This window comes from Phoxinus phoxinus (assembly GCF_949152265.1).
Source record: "Phoxinus phoxinus genome assembly, chromosome: 18".
Taxonomy (NCBI): Eukaryota; Metazoa; Chordata; class Actinopteri; order Cypriniformes; family Leuciscidae; genus Phoxinus; species Phoxinus phoxinus.
Window position 1 is genome coordinate 20720056 of NC_136893.1, and position 24320 is coordinate 20744375.

General features: G+C 35.9%; 1 protein-coding gene across 2 annotated transcripts; it reads left to right on the forward strand.

Annotated features, from left to right (window-relative positions):
• Window positions 1–9770: 9770 nt before the first annotated feature.
• Window positions 9771–20013, forward strand: edn3b (endothelin 3b). 2 transcript variants are annotated; one of them, XM_079588172.1, is made up of 4 exons: window positions 9771–10005; window positions 11045–11252; window positions 15526–15666; window positions 16245–20013. In XM_079588172.1, exons 1-4 carry the CDS (start codon window positions 9942–9944, stop codon window positions 16291–16293), a joined length of 462 nt encoding a protein of 153 aa, XP_079444298.1. In that variant the 5' UTR covers window positions 9771–9941; the 3' UTR covers window positions 16294–20013. The 2 variants fall into 2 exon arrangements, with proteins under 2 accessions (XP_079444298.1, XP_079444299.1); XM_079588173.1 differs by having other exon boundaries at window positions 11066–11252.
• The last annotated feature ends 4307 nt before the right edge of the window (window positions 20014–24320 follow it).

The following is a 24320-nucleotide window of genomic DNA, read 5'->3' on the forward strand; positions in this document are numbered from 1 at the left end:
GTGTGTGTATGTATAAAGCCATTCTAGAGAAAGTTTTAATATTTTCTTAACAAATGTAAAAAAGCAAGAAGAATTCCTTTATATTACACTCCGCTGTAATTTTCTCAGCAGCACACACACTCATTTCCTGTGCTGTAATTACAAATGCACTCCCACTTTCCTACCAGGCTATTGTACCTCACATATATATGCTGAACAATCACTGAAGTGAAATGATAAACAATAAATGCCTACATAATAAATCTGCTTGGTAGCCTACAGCTGGAACGGTTGCTATTAATATTTCAACCAGAGGATGGCGGCATTATTTTTTTCCTGACATGATGGTTCATTCTCAGGTCTTTGTGCTTTGTAAAGAGTGGACTGTGTTGTGAATGTAACTCCCATTTGCATTGCACAGAGTATGTGGGAAAACCATTGTCGGGGGACGAGGGCGATCTTTCGAGTAATTACCATCATTATGCATATTTTACTGGGAAACAACACCCTTGTTTTCAGTCCTTTGTGGTTTGGAGAGAATGTCAAGAAAAGTTCATTTGTCATGTTAGAGATAAAACCAGATAGTAGGGGAACTAGAGATCGGCACTGTGAAATGTTTGTCACAATGTCCCACAACCCACCCAGGTCGCAACCCAAATATGAGCCACATGTCAGGGTTGCACACAGCAGGAAAAAAATAATGCTAAATGCAAATAATAAAATTCAACTAACCATATAATTGTGAATAGAATAAATATGTTGTGTGGCCTTTAAAAGGGAGGAGAAAACACATCCTATATCTTTTGTTGTAGATGTCAAATGCGTGCGTCCAAATCTTTTGACACAAATTCATCTGGCATTTTGTAGAAGCCATAGCCAAGTGAGGCAAATGCCAACATGGACAGGTTGCGTGACATGCCCAAATCCTTTCAAGCTATGAACAAATGTGCGCAAAGTAAAACATAAAATACAACCCAGACTTCATTTAATGGGTTCACTTATAGGAGAAAAGGTTTGTTTGTTTTTAAAAACGAGAGCATGAAACCATGAAAACAATTCAAGACATTTAAAAAACAGCAGGTTAATAATTTCTCATATTGCTGGGCCTATGGAGTTGATGGTAATGTAATACATTAAAGTGTTTAAATTTAAGGAAATTCGGTTTACTTTTGCATGATGTATTGGGTCGCCACTGGATATCGATTGTAAAATCTGGGCCTTGATAGAAAACTTGATTCAACAACTTGCCTGATACAACAAGGCTTGTTATCTGGAATGATCAATTGGATTGGGGAGGGAGGTGTGTCTCAAACCAAGATAAAACACCTCTTCAGTTCATCTTACTCATTGTACATATTGGAAGAAAAAGGGAGGATTTGCCAGAGCTGACTTTAAAGGGAGGACAAATATAACAACCGGTCAAATATTGACCAGATTGAGTTGTATCTGAGGGAGAGGGTGCATTATTATGGCTGTGTTAAAATGATATAGCAAATTTTCTCTTTTTTAAACAACGTTTTTAAGTCAATTAATTATCGAAAGAAAACGTATTGCCTGACTTCTGCAAATTATTGCCTTACCTGCATGGTTTTACAATTTTAATACTGTTATTTGTCTCATATTTACTGTACAAAATGTGCATGTCATGGAGAAGTTATTTTTATCATAATCTGCTGACAACATCATATGAATATTCATATTCATCCCATTACTCATGAGACAAAACATGAAATAGGCTAGACCTCAAAATTTGGTACACGACAACCCCAACAAACTCATCATTTTGAGTGTAGAGGAACAAACTCATCCTGACAACACAAAAACAACAAAGTTACTAAAATTATTTCAAAATTAGCAAAAATTAAACAAACCACAATCAAACAATGCAATCATAATAATAATTTGTGCGCATGCTGACGAGCGTGAAAAGGTGCATAAAAATAACTCACCTACAACTACAATTACACTTGAAAAAAATCACAATATCGGAATGTAAAAGCTGTTGATAGACCTTAGCATTTAAAAAAAAAATGAAGTAAATATTTGTTTTTGCAGCATTATGTAGCTACTTGATACATTGCATTTTATTGTAATACTATGGAACCCTTAAGTGACATTTGTTTTTTAAAAACGCTGAGAGTTCCAAGCGTGCACAAGAAAATATTTGCATGTTTCGTAAGAACATTTGTGCACATGAGAAACACTCTTTCGCATACACAGAGTGAATTGGATAAGCGTATGTGTCACGAATTCTCTGTCTGGGTCCATGGACTTTTATTTTGATATTCTTTTGTCTCACTTTGCTTGTGTTCAGGTCCAGTGTGTTTAGGTCCTGTTTCCTTGGTTGCCATATTCATTCATTGTTTCATTGTCTAATTGATTTGTCTCACCTGGCCCTCATTGCCACTGTGTATTTATACCCTCAGTTAGCTTCTGTTCTTTGTCTTGTGTTAATGTTGCTACCTGAATGTCATCTTCGTTTGTTACTGGATTATCGCTGTTTGTTTCTTGGTTTCTATTAAATACTACTTAACTAATCTTCAAGCCTGATCATTCTGGATCAACAAGTCAGCAGGTGTGACATATATGAGCAAGCGAATGTTTTCTTACACACATACTGTAATGCCTATACGTTTCTCGTGCACAAAATGTTCCTGTAATGTTCTTTTTTGGATGACCAGGTGTTCATTTTTTTTCTCCAACAAATTGTCACTTTAGAGGCTCCGTAATAGGGACACTACTATGTCCTTCTTAAGGCTGGCCCACACTAAATCCATTATCAAGTTCAGTTGGGTACTCTCTATCACTTGGGTGTACCCCAGGGATCCATTTTGAGACTATTACTATTCACACTGTACATGCTATCCCTGGGATCTATTATGAGTAAATGTGGAGTGTCGTATCAGTAAACGCGTTTCCATTACCCTTCAAATTGCGCAAATAGAAATTGTGAATTGAAAACTGCAACGTTAAAAATGACTGCACAAAAAATGACGTTTTAGTCGCATAACATCGGTTAATGGAAACGCCGTCATTTCGCAATAGTTTTTTCGCAATAATTTGTCGACATTTAGAAAAAATCGCAAAAAAGTAGTGCGCAGGTCTGTAATGGAAATGTGCCTACTGTTGTGTCTGAATCATCATGCAAGATCTGCAGCAGATACGTTTAATGTATTAGTTAAAGGCTCAAGTATCTTGTCTCTATGTGTGTACTGACAGAGAAGCAGGCGATCTTGTAACTGAGCTTATGTAGTGCATCAAAGCAATTGAGTTTAAAATCTATTTAAGGTATTATGATCAGACACAGGAGTATTCAAACATCAGATCAGTGCATAGTGTGTTTAAGAGTGTTTGATGAACTGTATTACTCCGTTTAATGGATGTTTTCAAATGAAATTCAAATTGAGTTGAGAAAATGCAATGACAGTTACTCCATAAAATATTTTTTTTATGGATTATAAACCAAAAGCAAATTTAGTAAGTCCACAAGACACTAGTCTGTGAGCCATCTGGGAATGAAGGCGTCCAACATAATGAACTAATCAGGTCTCAATAATGTCAATGCCAAAATAATGCCAATTCCTTGAATCTCACCATGCCTGAGTGCTCTCCAATGCTTTTTGATGCAATTTGAATTTTACATTGAAGTATTTATTTTTAATGAATTGAATCAGAACTTGGTGAGTGTCCCCCAAATGCCCACTTGATTTGGCCTCAAAAATTGGTGAGAAAAGAACTGTAATTTTCCAAATACTCAACCTGATTCTCAGAGATTCTTGGAGGCTGTAGTAAAACACATTATGGATTCCAACGATTTGCAAACAAAGGGACGCCAACAACTTTAAATCTTCAAATGGACACCAGCAACTCAATGCCATTCAGACGTCTCTCAGAAAATACAATAAGCCACTCTGTGGGAACTTCTTTTGAAATGGTGCTTTAAAAACACAGATCCACTATATATTGAGGGTATGCTCGTGACAAGATAGATCTGTAGATAACATCTGTAGTGGATAAATCTCACAATTTTCATAAAACTGATAATATAATATAATAATTATAATCTAATAATATATACATAAAATCCAATGCTGGATTTTTCAGAACCTCTTCCTCGCGGCTTATTTTCTTATATGGAATAAGGATTCACATTTTTCCCTCCAAGTCTGTTCTCAAATGATAAGATCTGTAGAATTATTTTTGATGAAAATATACAGTATGTTCATTAGAGATTAAATGTTCGTTTTTCCTCCAAACTAAATCATATTTTACAGTCTCTCTACACTAAAACTTCAACTTCTGTAAACTATTACATTTCAATTTGAGGAGGCTGCAGATTTTCATATAATAAAAATGCCTGCCCTTTCAACACACTAAAATGAGCTTTATTTTGCCCTAGCCATTTGTTTTCAGTAATATTTTTTTATATCAACCATTCATGTGAAGTTTTTTGTCCGAGTGGAATGTTAGTTTGCAGAAGGGGTTCTTTTACTAGCCTGTTTTTATGGTAAGGTCATGAAAGTGATTAAACTAGAGATTTTCTGTACAGCTTCACAGCTGGGTCTGGGCAAAGCTTCAAATGTGTGTTGTTTTACTTGGCTGTACAATCAAACTGTGTTTGCTTTGTGCATATATGTTTGAATACTGATGTTACATGTATTTTTGTTTCGTGTACTTAGTGGCTTTTGAGGTAGAGCTTCTTAAATACTCAAACCCTCAGGTATTGAATGCATTAATCCCCTCAGGAGTTGGGCTCCAAAAATGTTTTTCATCATATTAACTGAAAGTGCTTGTGAAAACCTTGTTTGTTGTTGTATAAGCACCTTTGGAAATGATATCCACAAAGGATAATAATATTTATTTGATTTATTTGAATAAATGTGCAGTCAGTCTAGGGTCAATTCAAAGTATTTCTGAATTTAAATTGCTTTGATTGCAAAATTACAGCAACTGATATGAAAGTCCTTATTTCCCTCTGTCCACAAAAATGAGAGATTCTTGCGAGTGAATTGTTTCTTTTCTTCTTTTTTCCCCCTAAATAATTGGTGTGGGATTCCTTTTTCTCCACTGCAGCTAACCAGGGTGTTGGATGGGAAAACTTCCTGATGTTTGTGGGTTTGATTCAGGGTGAGTGATAGGCATGTCCAATGCCCAAACATGGCCTCTGCCAAGACCCTCATGAAATTCAGATAAGTAAATATGTCATTTTACATAAAAAATATTAATTTATCAGTTAGGAATAGATCAAGATACCAAAAAAACACTCAAAAAACACTGATGTATAACTCTGGGTACTGAATAAATTATATTCAGATTACTTGTCATTTTGTTGTTGTGCTTCTGTTTCTTGTATTCCCATTCAGGCTATGTTTACATGGAAAAGATCTGAAGAGAAAACGCAAAAGTGGCGTTGCGTTATCACTTTTTATTCTGCGTTTAGACGAGCGTTATGGGGGGGGGGATCTGCGTGCATATGGTGACGCAAAAGTGTGTGAAATTCGATGTAGTGTGCACTCCATGTGAAGCACTGAAAGTGAAAGAGACGCTGACACAGTTTTTCATGTTTAATACGGTAAAGCTGCTGCTTTAACCCTCGGTGCTCTTCGCGTGTCGCTCAAAAATGACAGAATTTTTTATAATTTTTTGTCAATGAAATGAATGCTATATTTTAGTTTGATAATGTTTTGTTATTTTCCTGTACTGGCGCAAACCTGTAACGTAAACGCGACGCCTTAACTGTCTAGCAGTCTTTCGCGTTTTTACCGGCAACGCGATGGTGGAGCGTTTTTAAGATTTCCACTCTGGAGGGTGGTTTCACTTTTTTGCGTTTTTAAGCCCCAAAAACGCCGTCACCGTGTAAACGAAAGGCACATCCGATAAAATATTTTTACGTTTTCACCCGCGAGCTTTCGTGTAAACAGGGCCTCAGTTTAGTCCTTGAGTACTCCCTAGTTAGTTGACATGGTTTCTGATTAGTTTTACTTTTCTCATCTAGTTTCCTTTGTTTGCCCTGTGTATTTAAAGCCCTGTTTTTCAGTTACTCTTTGCCAGTTTGTCTTTGTGTGGTATGCAATCTCCCAAATTTCTGTTATAAGGTCGATTTACACAACACTGTTTTCAACCAAAAACTGGAACATTTTTATGCGTTCTGGCTGTGCGTTTACACGACAACAGCGTTTTGGGGGCCTGAAAATGCAAACTTTTGAAAACAGGATTCAAAAGGATACTGTTATTGTCTCTGCGTAGACTACAAAAACATAAATTTTTGAAAAGGCGCGTGCTTGCGTGTTCAGTCCACGTAGTGGTTCTTTACAAAGTGACATCGCCAATTTCTGGCCCAGCATGCGTAATATAGCATTTTTAGTCGCTTGCACAAATACGTGTGAATGTAGATAATTTTTACAACGTTGCAGACGGAAAAAAAATTCTGTTTTTAGTACATCAATTTAGTGTAAACATACCCTAAATATTTAGCCTAGCCTGGGTACCAGCCCGAACCCCGCCCACAACATTTTTTGGTCGGGAAGTTCGGTCTGGACTCAATCCGTAATTAGTAATTAAAGTAAATTTTCAACAAAGATGACTGCAGCTGGAGGATTGAGATGTTTAGATTCCGCTATCGCGTCTGTTATAAAAGAAATCGACAGCGCATTAATTTTAAAAGACGAACAGAGAGCCGCAATCAAGGCATTTGTCGATCGGAAAGATGTGTTTGCCGTCCTTCCTACGGGATTCGACAAAAATTTTATTTATCAGCTGGCTCCGATGGTCGCTAAGAAGATGGGACGCAATGAAAACCAATGGAAGGGATGGGCTCACGATCTCTTTTCTCTGAAGCCTCAGATGAACACGCTTCTTCAGCCTGATCTAATCCTAAACGGAGAACTCGTTCGTATATACATACACCTTTTGCCTCATAATCAAAGCCCTATAGAGAGCCTAAGGTTGCGTCCCAATTCGCATACTATCCGTCCTAAATAGTATTCGAAAGAAGAATTAGTACGTCCCAAATCGTAGTATGTTGAAATAAGTGTTCCAAAGATACCCGGATGGTCTACTATTTCCGGTCAGAATCAAAAGTGCAGAGCGATGCGCACTCTAACGGCTAATATTGCCCATAACCCATCGCGCGTTGGGCGAGGATTCGGTTAGAACTACAAACACGAGTGAAAAGTGTTAAAAAAAAAACTACAGACATGGAGGACGTGCGAGTCCGGCGTTATGTAGAGAGGTTTAGATAAAGGGGTTTGAGTGATTAATTATCAGTAACCTGACGAAAATGTACTTATTCAATGTTGTCTACATTATATTGCATCTGCAGCAGCATTGTGAACTTTTGTAAAGACACGTTTAGCCATTAAAGGTGGGTTATGTAATTCTCTTTTTTGGCCATTTTTTCAAAATCACTTAAAATCCTATTCCTAACCCACTTACAGCCACTCAGTTAGAAGCACTGAAATAAAAATTAAGCAATTTAATCATCTGTGGAACGGGCAGGACTCGAAAAACTCCAGCCAATCATTTCCAAGACCACCTAGAATCATTGGACAGTAAGTGCGTCAATCAATCGGCCATGCCATCCCCCCCTCCCCCCATCCATGTCCATGTTCTTTGAATGGGTGGAGTCAAAGGAAAGAAGGTAGGACCATTTGAGTTGTGTATTTTCAAAATCTGCCAGCTGTTTTGCAAATCACATACCCCACCTTTAACTTTTAAATGCATCATTATATTCAAATTCCAAACACATGAGGAGAGTCTCCGCATGAAAGACCCGCGACTGGCAGATGAACGTGCTACTACATTTCTCTCCAAAACGGAAGGAAATTAAATTAGATTGAATGGAGGATTTTAACTGTGACAAGATGATTGACAGGGCAGTTTACAGTGACAGGATGCACGCGACAGATCTGTCCGTTAAAGATGACGAAGTAGTATGTCTCAAAGCTTGCCTACTTTTTTGCTACACACTCAAAAGTATATACTTTTTCTTCACAAAAAGAGTACATACTTTTAGGTCGTAGTATAAGTAGGCGAATTGGGACCCAGCCTAAGTCTCGCCCCTCCGCTTCCGGCTCATGGGACCTTATTTCGAAAAAAATATGTATGGTAGTCAATGGCGAGAGACAACTTATATTTTTATTCCATCCGAACTGTGCCCTGAAATACACATATGATGTTTGTCAATTTAAAAGATAATTATGAAAGTCAAGAAAGTCGCAGTTTGTCATAAAACAGAAGAGTAACATTTAGTTTTATGTGAAAATCACTCAATGAACTACATCTCTCGTCTCGCACTGTACGTCACCGACCGTTGCTCGTATGTGTGCAGTCTGGTACAAAACACTCAGGCATCACGGCGTTACGATTATAACGTAAGACTATAGAAAAAGTGACAGACGTTAGCTTCAGTAAAGTTAGCTTCATTCATTGAGCGAAAAGTTATGACGTCACATGTGCGCCTTTTGGGTTTGTAGTCTTTGTAATTATGTATTTTCACAGTCTTATACCTCAACAGTTTAACATCAAACTGCGACTTTCTTGACTTTAAAATGTATATTTTAAATTGACAAACATCATATGTGTAATTCAGGGCACAATTCAAACGAGATCAAAATATTTGTTGTCTCTCGCCATTGACTACCATACAATATTTTTCCGAAATAAGAATGGTTGTCAACCGGAAGGGGAGGGACTTAGGCTTTCTATGGAGCAGTATCAGACTCACATTCTGCCTAGAATATGAGTATGACGAAGTCAGACTACATTTAGCCTTTATAATTGAAAAATTTCCTCAAAGAAAACGCATAAAGTATTAAGTATGAGCCCACTTAACATCACATAATAAATGGTCCCTAGATTTTAAACAAGTATAGCTCTCAGACAGCAATATAGTGTCCACATCTGGTACATGTGGATTCCACACGGCCGGATCTGGGCCAACACTATGTTGCTGTCTAGGTTTTTAGGTAACACTTTACAATAAGGTCTAATTTGTTAACATTATAGTTAATGCATTAACTATCATAAACTAATAATGATGAGATATATATTTTATGTTATTCTGTATTTATCAACCTATGTTAATAAACAAAAATGTTGTTCATGTTCAAAGTGCAATGTTAACAGATACAACATTAATCTAAAAAAATGTGGCTGATTAGTAAATATTGAGTTTACCATTACCTTAAGATTTAAATAGGCTACTGTATAGAATACGTTCATGTTAACTAATTAACTTTTAACAAATTAAACCTTATTGTAAAGTGTTACTGGTTTTTCAATACTTGCAGTTGTTCAGTTGCAGTTGAATTGCAGTATTCAGAATGCACCTATTTTGTATTTAAGGTGTTAAAAGGGTTGTTATAAACGCCACAATTTACTATTGTAGTTTTGTACATTGGGCACACCAGAAACCACATGCTTGGTTTTCAAAAGAGGCCAAACGTAATATCTTCCAGCTCAGAAAGTAAAATAATAAATAATGGACTAGGTACATCAACATGAGCGAATTCCTCAACGGTGAGAAAGATTAGCTGCTAAAATTCCTGAAGTGGACAAAGACAATGTGTAAATAACGTCCTATTGTATCATAGGCTATCTATACACAAAATAAGCGACTATAAAGGGACCTATAGCCTACGAAGTGCGCTACTTTTAAAATCATAAAAAATGAGCTGTCATGTTTCAGAGCATTATCGCCCCTCTGAAACTATCCGCGCGCGCGCGCGTGCGCTCACCGCTGGGTGGTGTCAGCACGCGCTATAAATCTAGGTAGGCAACATTTGATCGGAACATTTAAAAAAAAAAAACGCACACCAGAGATTTTTCAGAGATGATGAGGATGATGTTCAGACTTGCTCTCTGCACTGAAATGGACTTGTTTTGGAAGACATTTTTTATTTAGAAACTCGGATAACCGCGCCTGACAACTTTTTCACACTAACTATAAGGACGCTGGTAAAATGGCAAAACTGTTTCCTGATGCTCTTTTGTTCATTTTGAGTTTGTTAAATATTTTCACCGTGGGTAAGTGCTATTCTGAACCGCTGTTCTCTGTCTGAGTTTTCCACAAGTATGCCTAAATTTATATGCATTTGTAAAATTCTTTACGGGTTTTAGTTTGAATATGTTTGTCCTCATCACTGGCTGTTATGTGGTGAATGATCTCAGGAAATCAGTACCACAAGACCTATATTTAAATTTAATTAAAATTAAACCGAAGTAACCAAATTAACGTTTATTTTAGGATGATTATGCTTTTTTTTGCATTGTGATATTATTTTAATGTAAATTATTCATGCTTTCTTTAAAATTAAAAAACGGCTCCTCAATAATGTAATGCAATAACAATAAGAATAGGCCTAGCCTACTAATATGGAAAACGTGTTGTTTTAAAACATTAAAACACATTAACATTAGTTAAGTAGGCTATATTAAGAGTAAACAATGAAAAATGCTTCTAAAGCATTTATTAAGCGTAGTTAATATTAATTTCAACATTTATACATTAGGCCTATTTAAATCAAAAGTTGCACTGTTAATGGACATGAACAAGAACAACTGTATTTTTATTAACTAATGTAATAATACTGGAACATGTATTGCTCATTGTTAGTTGATAGTTATTGCATTAACCAATGCTAATTTTTGCACCATGGTAGTATTTGTTGTTATGCTTTATATGGTTATTTTAAATAACAAGGTGACATAGTTACATTGTACTAACTCAAATAAGTACTAAGTAATATGAATTAACTACATGTTACTATAGAGTTATGGTTAGGGTTCGGTTTAGGGTTAGTTACTTGTAATTATGCCTAATTTACTGTTATTACTAGTACATGTAGTAGCGTGCAACTACATCACCTTAAAATGTTACCATATTTTATATGTTATAATCTAATGAGTCCTAAATAAGGCTAAATGTGTTACAATAATGTGTTATAATGTGTGTGTGTGTGTGTGTGTGTGTGTGTGTGTGTGTGTGTGTGTGTGTGTGTGTGTGTGTGTGTGCGCGCCATTATTGCTCAACAATAATAATGATGCAATATTGTTCAAATTAAAGGTGCATCATTGTCCCGGACAGGAGACCTGCACTCATTTCAAGACTTGTCTGATGATCCGAACAATATCTTACATCAGCGGACAGACGCAGAGCTAATTTCAGCTTCACACACCCACACAAGATCCAAGCGCTGCACTTGCTACTCCTTTAAGGACAGGGAATGTGTTTATTACTGTCACTTGGGCATCATCTGGATCAACACCCCACAGTGAGTACAGTTACAGTATCATCAGTGAAAGCACTGACATAATACAGATTATCTTTTGCCATTGATGATTGAAATGTCTACATAAGTGCCACAAAAAAATTGTATTTCACTAAATCTTATACAGTATATTAATTGATATTTTGATAATCAATTGCTCAATTTTTATTTTTACCTTAGCTCATTAGTCTCTTTCAAACAAAACCAATGAATGCTGTACACTGTGCAAACGTGTTATCAGCATATTAGGTTAGAATATTCACACACACACACACACACACACACACACACACACACACACACACACACACACACACACACACACACACACACACACACAAAATTATCTGAACATTCTGCAGAAACACACATTCACTCCCCTGAATGAAGTATTATTGGGTATCTCAACAAAATCAACCCCTGGTAATAATACATTGTAATGCCTGAGATTAAGTCAAGTATTCTCAGTCATGCTGAAGAATCCATTTTGCAAGTCTTGTTTTGTTCAGGCCTGTAGCTTGATGAATGATCAACCCAGTGACCTTTATGTTCAGGAGCACTGAACTACTTAAAAGTAATAACTGGATATGGCTGGTCTTTCTTTGATCTTATTAATTCTATTGGACCAATACAATCATAGAACAATGACTATTGTAATTCAGCTTGGGTTATTAAGGTTTGAGGATAAAAACATGTATACATTATTATTATTATTATGATTACAACTCCCTGAAATGATATATTTCATTAAGCTGCTAAAATATACTTTTTTAAAACGATAATATTTTATAAACGATAAAAAGCCCTATTTTTTACTAATTATATTAACTATATATTTACTAAATAGGCCTATATTATATTATATTATATTATATTATATTATATTATATTATATACAATTCAACCATGACTTAAAATAATTTTAGTATTTTGATAAATATTTAGTTGAACCTGTCTGACAAGACTGGAGGAGTGTCATAGACTTAATAATGTTTACAATTTGAAATTTTGAATATACATAGAGGTCTAAAATAAATGTCTAGTTCTCTGCAATACTTACCGTATGCACATTTTGATGTGACTGTGTTTCCATGGTGACGGCCACTGTCCATGGTGCTGATGTCCATGGTGCTCAAAAATTTAAGTTTGAATAACATTACTTTTTGACAGCCAGCACAAACTGTATATGTAATTCAAAATAAACCCTGTTTCTGTGCCCGCTTGGCTTTATCGTGGCCAGAATACCAAAATAGCTAAAAGGATTAAAAAAGGAGTCATATACAACACTTAATACTCTCTATTTAAAGGGGTGGTTGATTATGATTTCACTTTTCTAACTTAGCTGTTTGAGCATAAACAACATCTGCAAAGTTACAATGCTCAAAGTTCAAGGCAAAGGGATATTTTATTTGACAGAAATCGCTTTTTAAGGACTACAACAAACGGCTGGTAGGGACTACATGACATTCCTCCAGGGTTAGTGAGATCACCAACCCTTTGGAATTTACATAAACCCCTCCCCCAGAACACGATTTATAGATTATCAAGACAGAATATGCTAATCAATGACTAGAAGATATCTTAAGACACATAAGCTACATAAATTCATCAACTACCATTCAGAAATGTCATACTGTATTGTACATGTTGTCACTTCTTCTTCAGTCTCTCCATCTTTCTGACTTCGGTTTGAACATAAAAGGCTAAAAGTGTTTGAAATTTTCAGTGCGTGTGTGTGTGAGGTCAAATGACACAACCTCTTGAAGCTCCACCCCTGTGCTGGGAACAGCAGCTCATTTGCATTTAAAGGGACAGGCACAAAACAGTGCGTTTTTGCTCACCCTCAAAAAGTGACAACTTTAACATGCTATATAAACATATCTGTGGGTATTTTGAGCTAAAACTTCACATACACACTCTGGGGACATCAGAGACTTATTTTACATCTTGTGAAAAGGGCATTATAACATCCCTTTAATATTATTTCATAGACGGCAAACACATGATTAAACCATACTGTTAAAATAGATATAAATTTCATGCATTCGGTGGTGTGCTAGTTTACATATGACGGCTTGCAGTCAAGAATGAGTTATCGCTACAGTTGTTAGCCAGATACAAGAGGGATCGCCACAGGACTTTTAGTACAGTGATAATGTTGAACTATTCGAGGCCCATCACTCACCATGAATGTTGACAGGCAGTCCTTCAGGAATCTGCTCGGACCCCTGGCTCCAGACTGAAACCAAATGGTCAACATGAGAACAAACACTTCTGACGTGAGATGAGAAGCATGCGTTCAGAAAGAGAGCACTAAAGAGAGTGGCTGGAGATCAGAGAGAAGCTCATCTAAAGTGCATGGAAGCTTTCCCAGATGAGGCTGCAGAAAGATTTCTGGCCGTTGTTCCAACTCATCATCTCCATCACTAGAGGCAGTCTCTTAAGGTTCATCTCCAACAATGTGATTCCGGCTTAGTTGTGATTGAGTGCAACAGGTTTCTTTTCTTTTAGTTTCTTTTAGTGCTTGTACAAAAATATTGGTTACAAGGTAGCGTGTGACGTCAGAAACACCAGCGATTTCAAACCACGTTTTTTGAGACTCTCTTTGGTTCACTGCAGTTTTAATACTCAGCAATGGTGTGTGCTTATGAATTTGCACATAGTTTGTCTTAAATCATATTAAAAACACCACATAGACATATAAACAACATTAAAAACTTGATTTTCACCACAGGGGGATGACAGGAATAAATTACATTTTAAAATATATTAAAAACTTATTTTAAATATAATTATATAAATCAAAAATTTCACAGTATTACTGTTTTTACTGTATTTTTTGACCAAATAAATGGTGAACATCAGAGACTTGAACTTTTGAATGCTATGTTCTCTTGAAACTTGTTTGGTCAAAGCACCATTAGTGTTTTTTGAGTTTATCACAGGCTGTGAAAACCATGTAAATATTGGCACAATCACAGATGCTATGTGACTGGACAGTGTGTGTTATGCCAGGGTGGATGAACTCAGCCCAACTTGTGCCATGTGCGGTGGGATTTATATTTTAATAATCCCTTTGGCGTGATTGTTTATGTCCTGGCTCGACTTTTATGGCTATGTTCTCTGTAGCATTTATATATATCAAAACTACATTTCAACTCGATTTACCAGCCTGCCCGTTGTCTCAAAACCAATGCCATACCTCTTCAGCTTCAGTCCAACTGAGTGAGACTATTCTGAATCTTTGTTGTCAAGGTTTCTTATTGGACAAAGAAAAAAGCTTTTATTTTGTGTTAGAGCAAAAATAATAATAAAAACTGAAGGGAAATTAAAGCATTACATGTGCAACAAACTGAACAGAGAGGTCATGTACACACTGGAAAGCATTAGGACCACATTTAAATGCGCTACAGAATCCCCAAATTCATTCCAGAGTCACTCTGAAAGTTGTTATTGTTGGTATTGTTGGCATGGTGATTTCCTAAGCAACGTTTATTTTGATAGGCCAATACACATTCTACTAACTGTAAGTAACTTTGCAAGTACATAACTATTAGTCATTTAAGCATCAGTAGACTGTCTGTTTAATATCGGCTAACACTTTATTTTGATGGTTCCCCAACAGACCATAATACTGACCATAAGTAACTTTGCAATTACATGTCAACTAACATGAACCCATAACACCTAACCCTGACCTAACTGCTACTACAGTCTACTAATACTGTAATGAGAGTTGACATGTTGCAAAGTTACTTATAGTAGTAGAATGTCTAAAGCGGACCATCGAAATAAAGACTAACCCAGCGTTTGACATCTAGTGGCAGTAGACAAGAAATATGGAAAGCGAAACATGTTTTATTGGCTATAAGCTATATATTTGACCAATATTATTCTTTAATTTTGTCATTTTAGAACCAAATCACAGTAGAAAGAAAAATATATGATCAATAAGTCATGAAAACGTGTTTTTTTACATTAACTCATCCAAAAAAATTAAGCAATTTCAACTTTTTAATGTTATGAGATTCAACTCAATGTTTTTTGTCAGTTTCATATAATTTAAGTTGAAATGACTTGCACAGCCTATTTGATTATACTTAAAAATGTAACTTGAGAACAGAAGTGGAGTTGAAATAGGTGGAAATGATTAATAGTGTGCAAAGAAACACTAACTGTTGTTAATGTGTAGTTGTTTGATGAAAACATTTGATCCTAGGAAATGAAATGATATATAGTAAAATGTAAGATGTGTGTTCTGTTGTGGTGTCTGCAGGCGCACAGTCCCGTACGGCATGTCCAGTTACCGCAGCCCTCAGCGGTTGAGACGCTCCAGCGGGACGGCAGCGGTGGGGCTTCATCGCTGCACATGTGCTGACCACAGTGATGCCCAGTGCAAACACTTCTGTGATGCAAGGTACACACAACGAATAATGACAGTAATATTGTCAAATGTGAAAATAACTTTTATACTACATTTTAAAACGTAATTTATTTCTGTCTTCAGTGTCACACAATCCTTCAGAAATCATTCTAATATGAAGATTTACTGCTCAAAAAACATTTATTATTATTATTATTATCAATCTTGTGTGCTGTTTAAACCTTTTGTGGGAAAACGTGATACACTAATATTCTTAAGTTTGGGGTATGTAAGATTAACAACATAATACTTTTATTCAGCAAGGACACATTGATTAAAAAAGTGACAGTAACGTGACATTCATAAAACAAAATCATTCTAAACTTCTGATGTCACACAGATAAATACAATGGCGATGACCACTCACATTTACACATCAACGATGCTTTACATAAAGTCTTTTTTTAACTCAGTAGAAAAAAAATCTAATTCATAATCATTCAATTAAATAAATTGCATATAAAAAAAACAGAAAAAAATAAATTGATAAATTCTCAGATTCTAAAGATAAATGTCTGATTCCATTATTATGCAGTGTGTGATACTTTACGCTTCTGTTTTGAATTCTAAAGAACACAGAATGTTCCAGACAGAAGATTGCGAGGACGTACACTTGGGTAAAACCGCTGGCTTCTCGTCCCATCACGAGCCTCTGACATCAGGACTAATGATCAGCATCAAACCGGGCACCTAACTTGGTACAGGCTTTGGATTTTTACAGATGTGGAGCAAAACGTACCCTGCATTCCTCTACGTGTTATATTTCCTGGAACACCCTTCACTCATCTGGTCCACGGTAACAAGCGCATTCTTTAGAAAACTCTTTGCAGATTTCGGAAGCATGTCTGTGTGGCACCCACATGTTTGCTTCACATTATGTCCACTTGTTTTAGTTTGACTTTACATCTACATTTAATGCAAATATTCAGTGGACATCCTTTGGGAATTTGGGAGCCTTGTAGTATCTGTAACCTGACACTCTACATTATCTCCACTTTGTGGGCATATTTTCAGAGAGGGATTGAAGTGGGTCTTGAATTTTTATGTGTACTGGGCTCCTTCACTTTCCCCGATAGCGCAAAATGAAACACTTAACATTGTTATCGTGGATGAACTCAACTCTAAGTCTCCTGGGAGAAAGATTAACTGCCACAATTTCTAACCTCTAGATAATATCCTTTACATTTTTGCTCTTTTAAGGAAAATGCATCCCGTCTCCACAACAACTTCTGACATTTTATATTCCACAGATGTCTTTGAGATCAAATACTGAAAGCTGAATATTATACTAAATGGTCTAATAATCAAATACTATACTGAACTATTACCTGAGAGTTTCATTTATTTATTTTTAAGTGCATAAACGCTTTATTCATAAAATCATTTAACCCTCTGCTATTGTTCATTTAGGAGTCACACTTGTGTTGTACGCAGTCAAATGTGACCGAACAGCTGAAATGTAACATATTTTTGTTCAATAGTATTTTTTCTTTTGTATTTTGAGAGGATTTTATGTTACTAATTAATCTTTATGCAATAATTATGATAATTTCCCCCCCCATTGAAAATAATAAATAAAAAAAATCCCCTAATTGTTTTACAATAATTTTTCAATTAAAGCTGTGTTTCATGTTTAAATAGATACAAGGCCTTTAAAATCCACTTTTCTCTAATATTGTGGGAGTAAAAAACAACATATTTAATGCCAAGGTGTAACCACTATATTATTATATAGCTCTGCTCTATATAAAAAGGCTTGTACATTAGTTGTTTTTAGAAATTAATACTTCCTTTTATTAGGTTGTGGATTTAAATATGTATTTAGACCTTCTCAAAGACTATACTTCTTGTCAAGATTTTGATATTTTCTGTTTGAAATGTTGATTTGAAGTGTCAGTTTTTCCATTAATTTTAGTCTCTTTTGCACTTTTGCTATTTTTGAGTGTCACCCCTTCACTGCTGCATACGTTTTTTCTGCATTGTGGCTGATTTATAGATTGTACCCCCAAACAATAGTTCTCCTTTTTCATATTTTACTTTTTTTTTAAACTTCTTCTTTTACAACCATTTAGCTTTTTTGAATCAATTTTTGTGGTCACATAGCAACTGCCGCAAGATTCACTGATTTTCGTCTCATTCCGATAAAGTAGTGATTTTTAATAATTCACAACGTTTTATTTTTCAACAACAGAGGGTTAAGGATACTTGCGTTCAACACCTGTTAATGGCTTATTAGCTAAATTTGTATATAGTTTCACTACTATACTACTACTCACTGTATTTGTTAAAGCTTTTAATTATTAAATTGTCATTTTAGACCGATATTAATGACAAGCTTGATTTTTTTATGAATCACTAGGGGTGTAACAATATATCGTGTGACAATATATCGCAATACAAAACTGCAGCAATATCATGGATAGTGACAATATGTATTGTGTATAGTAAAAATTACTGTGAGAAAAAATTAAAGTTTCCAGAGTTTTAGTGTCAGGCCTACATTAAACTACTATATATAATGTTCAATGTATAATAATGCAACGGGGGAATATGTGTAAAAAGTGGCCTACGTTATTTTAAATATATCTAGTCAGTGACAGAGTCCAAGCATATTCGTCTAAAATAATTCTGTATTTTCAGCTTCAGAATCACAAATATTTTTATTCTGGTGTCACCACAGGAGTATTGCAATAATATCGTATCGTGATATGTATCGAATCGTGACATGAGGGCATCGTTACACCCCTATGAATCTTTAAACTTGCCTTTAAACAGTTCTGATCGTCCTTAACCACTGTTTCACTTTTAAACTAACTGCAAGTTCCTTCGGTCAGTTTTCCTGTAGGATTGGTAAATTGGCAACTCATTGGAAAAGCACTTGTAAAACGACGAGTAAACCATCATTTTTGAGTTTTACCAGTGCTTGAAATATTATTTTAGCTACTTTGTTTCAAAACCTGTTATAAAAAAAAAATATCAAGAATTTTACAGTACATTATATCTGTAATCTATTGAAGATTATTTCTGCCACAGAATAAAAATAGAAAAGGTAATTGTGACTTTTATCTCACAATTCTGACTTGTGAGATATTAACTTGCAATTGTTAGGAACAAATCTGATTTATTAAAAAGTCGCAAATTAAGTTTTTTAATTGTGAATTCATACCCCACAATTCTGACTTATTAATCTCGCAATTCCACGTTTATATTTCACAATTCTTAAAAAATGGTCCAAACTGCGAGATGTAAACAGAATTGCGAGATTAAAATTCTCAATTACCTTTTTAATTATTGTATTGCGCGGCAGAAACAAGCTTCCTTAATAAATTGTACTGCGATAGTGTTTTCTTAAACATAATTGTAAATGAAAATATTATGTAGATATAAATGCTCTAAAATACAAGCAAGATACAGTCTTTTCACATGATACCATTTTTTTTAATTTAACAGGTTGTGTATATTATTTGATGATCATTCATTCTATAAAATGTATATGCCATTTTTAATTTAAAATTGTATTTATTTGCAGTATGTTTCTGCACTGGCCTGTTCATCAGATTTCTTTTCAAATATTAACTGGTAATTTCACCTGCCCCTTTTCAATGTTTTTTTTTCTGTGCCAGTTTGTAAAGACTTATGTACATAGTTTTTAGACAATTGGGCTTTCTGATATAAAACTTTCCAGCATGTCCATCTGCTCGTCTTGAGGCTGGGGTTTTGGTTTAAGCAGTGGAAAGTGTGTGCTTTGCATTATTCATACAATTCTTATCAGAGACCCACTGTCAGTGATGGAGGCCCCATAGACGTTTTTACAACACAATACAAACCCGAAATGTTTCAACAACTGTAATTGTTCGAGATGTTGGATGAAATATACTTTTGCCTGAAAAATTGTACTTGTAGATGGTATTCTGTATTTCAATGACATTCCATTCATGAACAAAAACATCTGATTTTGTAAGATGTGGCATCTTGCAACATTTAATCTTTGAATATTACATAGTTCTTTGAGGCCAGCTACGAAAGTGGCTTTAATAAGTTAAAGGGATATTCTGGATTAAATATAAATTCTGACAGCCTCTATGGGGCTGTATAAATCGATTAATCATGATCATGTTTTCACAATATATGTGTGTATATTGTCTGTGTGTGTACATATATGTATAAACATACAAAATAACAACAAAATATCTGAGTTACTTTTTCAAATAAGCAACGCAAGTTCCTATGTTTTCCCATGTATTGACTGACAGCTCTCCTGTCCCTATGTTGATTTCTTTGATGAATATTAGGTTTAAAAGGAAACCATTTTGCGTCCTTGCTGAATAAAAATATGAATTTAAAAGAAAGAAAAACTCCAAACCTTTAAAGGTTGTGTTTAAATAAAGCCAGTGCTATTATTTTGTAATATGTCTTGCAACTGTATATGTATTAAAATAGATGAATCAGTAAATCTGGTCAAACACACCTGTTTAGTTTCTGAAAACCTGGATCAAAAATCCAGTTCTAATATCATAACTGAGAAAACATTTCAAACCTGTAGTCTTTTGCATACTCATCAACTAACATAACGACTCTAGGTTTCACTTATATAGGGACTTGACTATAATGTATTGATTATTTCAACAGAGCTCAATCACAGTCCTTTTTCAGGTGCATGTACTTAATACAGTCCCAGCATGCCTCTTGTTTTCATGCATGCTCCGGTGCACAAGTGGAGCGTTTTAAAAAACAAGGGCATGGTAATTGCTTTTAGGCATAAAGGGAATTTTTGATCCTCTTGTGGCAATCTTTCACAGACAATTAAGCATGTTGTCTTGATGATCGACAGCCTCTGCGGCGGGAGCTATCAGAAGCAGCTGACAGGAGCAATTTTATAACACGTCTCCGGTCCTCAGATGCATGATGCAAGCTTTTGAATGATAGATAATCTTGTCTAATGGGACATTCTTAGACAACTAAATACAATATATGATGTTGAGGTGTATTAGAAGGAGAGATTATAGATCCATGATCTATATACACTGCTGTGTTAATGGTGTGAACAGTAAGTGTTTACTGTGAGAGTGCTGTTGACTGAGAAATTGTAGTGTGATGACAGAAATTACTGCTCCCCCTGATCATCGAACTTCAGTATGTGATGTATTTCTGTGTGAAATAGGGTTTTTATCCATACTAAAATGGAGCCAAGTGTTCGGAGCAAGATTCATGTATGAAAGATTATGAAAACAACTTTTCTTTGTAATGCTGTGCACTGATAAATTGTTCAAAATGATCATGTTTTAAGCGGGGTTGTGCGCCATTCAGAATTGATTTGAGAATTTCTCAAAATGAATTGAGGTAGCAAACAAGATAGAAAACGTCACTTCAAATGTTAATTAAAATTCATTTTAAAAAGATATGAAAGAAGCTAAGTTTTACTTAGAAAAGCGAAGTATGTCAGGGGTAAGACTTTAAACATTGGCTTGAACATAAAGTTATTGACAGAGATATTTATATTTTGGGTTTTTGTGCTCTGTATGATTTTAAAACCAATGTCTTTTGCTGCTGACCTTTGATGATCCAATCCAATTTTGGGATTTTGCAGAGTGTTATTCTTCTGCAATCCAGAATGGCATTTATTTTTGCATTTGTACTTATGGTGTGAAAAGGCCTGTACATTAGCCAAAAACAGAACTTTAGTTGTTGTTATTAAAAAAACAAACCAGCAAGCCCCACCCGGGGTGAGAAAAAGTAACACAAGAGTAACGTAACACTTTACTTTCCATTACTTGCTGACCCCACACTTTTAAACGGTACAGTAACTAGAGTTGTGAGATGTGGCCAATTCAATTCAAATTCAAACTCATGAATCGAAAGTGAGCCAGTCGTTCAATTATTACATTTGCCAAATAACCCTGCATTAAGAACTCAGCAAAAATATATGTTTTGATTTTTTTTGGTCAGATTGGTCCCCATTTTGGGAAACACTCTGCATCTGTTAACTCTTAAATAATGTATAATCCGCAGTCAAGTCATGTTTGCTTGTGATGTCTTTATGTGCCAAATGCGCCCATTGACTGATTGCCAAATTAATCTTTTATAGGTCAACTGTGCATTATTCAAAAAAAAAAAAAAATCAAACAATGAATAGTTTGTATACTGTGATATAAACTCATAAGACCCGTTGAAAGGTTCTGCTTATCAGTTCTTTTTGATTATTAGTTGGCAAGTGTTTGGACGGCTGTCTCAAGGAGAGAGGCTGGCTCCAAACCTGAAGATGTCCATTCCAACCACTAAGGCAGTGAGTCCAACTGCATTACGTTTGGTTAGAGGCTTCTGACCACATACCAGAGTCTGGAGCCATGTCTTAGCATTTGATAACACTTTAGTCTTAATGGAAAAATCTGTCACAGCTTTTCATAGGAGCATTTCGAGGTTGATTCAATATTCCTAAGCTATAAATTGTTCCTTTCTGAGCTCTAGATGACATGCAGGTTGTTTTCCCCCACATTTTTCCTGACCAGAACCACAACCTCAAACCTGGACAGGACAGCATAAGAAGTTCATCCCAACAGGGATCTTTCCCTATTTGGGGCTGAGCTGTCAGGATAAAGACTGCACGCCATATCCAGGCCGTAACGCTACTGTCCCAGTCAGAGGCAATTACCCTCCGCGCCAACATTCCTCTTACAATCCAACAATGCTTAGAGAAGCTCTGGGTTGAGGACTCTGGACCAGCGCCACAGAACACGTAGGTTTTTCACCACACTTTGTGTTTGCTTCTCACATCTCCCAAGGAGAGATGAAGGATAAAAACGTACTTGCCCAGGCAGTCGGCATGGTTGGATTCATACAGGTAATCCTTTCTCTATGTGTAAAGGATTCTGCTGATCCATGGATGAAGTACATTTCATCCCCTGAGATTTACTTTGCTTTTGAAGAGATGGCAGATTGGTTTTTATAGATAATTGTCCATTTGGAGAAGGAGCGTTTTGATGTCAGATTTTATGAACTGAGAGGTCGAATCACACAGCTGCAGAACATTATCATGCTACTGCGGTCAACATGTCCTGTCTTGGTCAACTCACTTATCAATCACTTGCACACTCACTCAAGGTCAGTGCCCACCAAAGTCAAGCGTCGTTTGACCAAACACAAATAATGGACTTGGGATGTTGTGCTTGTTGCTGGACAGTTGCTGGACCCCATTGACTTCCATAGTATCTTTTTTTCCTACTATGGAAGTCAATGGGGTCCAGCAACTGTCTGGTGCAGAGATGTCTCAAATAGCATGCAGAGAAAAGTCCAAATTAAAAAATTCCCCATCGTAAGTGCACATTGATGGCCTAAGACACGAAACAACCAGTTTGTGTGATAAAACGAACAGTATTTATATTGTTTTTATCTCTTTTACACAACCACGTCCAAGTTATCAGTTTACTTAGTCTGCGCAAGCGCCGTATAGCGCTCCGGAAGTGGTCTCTCGCTCGTGTACGTCACTCATTGTTTACACAGAGATTTCGGCAGTGTTACCTTTCACTGTGAAGAGCTAAACTTATTTAGACGTGCAAGAAATCGCAATGGAAGACGATTTTGAAAAATCAACAGACAACGTTGATGAACACGCGCAAGAGAGCACTTCCGGAGCATTCCGGCGCTTGCGCAAACTAAGTAAACAGATCACTTGGACGTGGTTGTGTAAAAGAGATAAAAACGATATAAATACTGTTCGTTTTATCACACAAACCGCTTGTTTCGTGTCTTAGGCCATCAATGTGCACTTACGATGGGGAATTGTTTAATTTGGACTTTTCTCTGCATGCTTTTGGAGACAGTACCTACATACCTGCATTATATGACTGACAGACAAGAACGGTTTGACCTAAAAATATCAAAATTGAAACTACTGCGGAGACAAAGACACCTACATCTTGGATGCACTTCAGGTAAGCTAAAACATACCAAAATTTAATTTCAAAGTGAATTATCCCTTTAATGTCCACATGTTTACACCGCTGTCTATACACAGGATTTTTTGCTAAGGCTATGGCACCCTGATTGTCTTCATAGACTGGATTCATATTTCAAACCATCAATGTTTTCTAGCAATTGCTGTAGGTGTAAACACTCCTCTACAGTCGCAGCCAATGCCTTAAACTCAGCCTCCCTGGTGGACAGTGCAACAGTAGGTTGCCTTTTGGTCTTCCATGGGACCAATGGACCATTTTTGTTTAGGCTAAAGCAGTAACCAATAATATTTCATCTATCAGTTACATCAGCTGCCCAATTCACATCGCTGTATGCATGCATCAAATTCTCATTTGCACCTTTTCTGTAGCACAGTTCTTTGACTTGTGTCCCTTTCAAATATCTCAAAACATGTTTGATAGTATTCAACTGTTCTGTGGTTGGCCTATTAAAATACTGTGACAGTTTACTTACTAAAAAAGTTAGGTATGGCCTTGTACATGTTGCCAGGTAAATTAAGCTACCTACTTTCTCCCTGTATTTTCTGACATCACTCATTTCCTCAGCACCATCATCAGTGTAATTTTGTTTTTGTTCGCAGGGAGCAGCTCTGGACTTACAATTTTCCATGTCAAATCTCTCAAGTATTTTCTCAATATACCCCTGTTGTGACATTTTAACACAATCAAAATCTTGCT

Bases quoted from the DNA above. Each gene is read 5' to 3' on its own strand.
- edn3b (XM_079588172.1), top strand. From the start codon at position 9,942: ATGGCAAAACTGTTTCCTGATGCTCTTTTGTTCATTTTGAGTTTGTTA. The intron at 10,006-11,044 runs GTAAGTGCTATT...TTCAAATTAAAG, and splicing joins GTTAAATATTTTCACCGTGG to GTGCATCATTGTCCCGGACA. The intron at 15,667-16,244 runs GTACACACAACG...TGAATTCTAAAG, and splicing joins AAACACTTCTGTGATGCAAG to AACACAGAATGTTCCAGACA.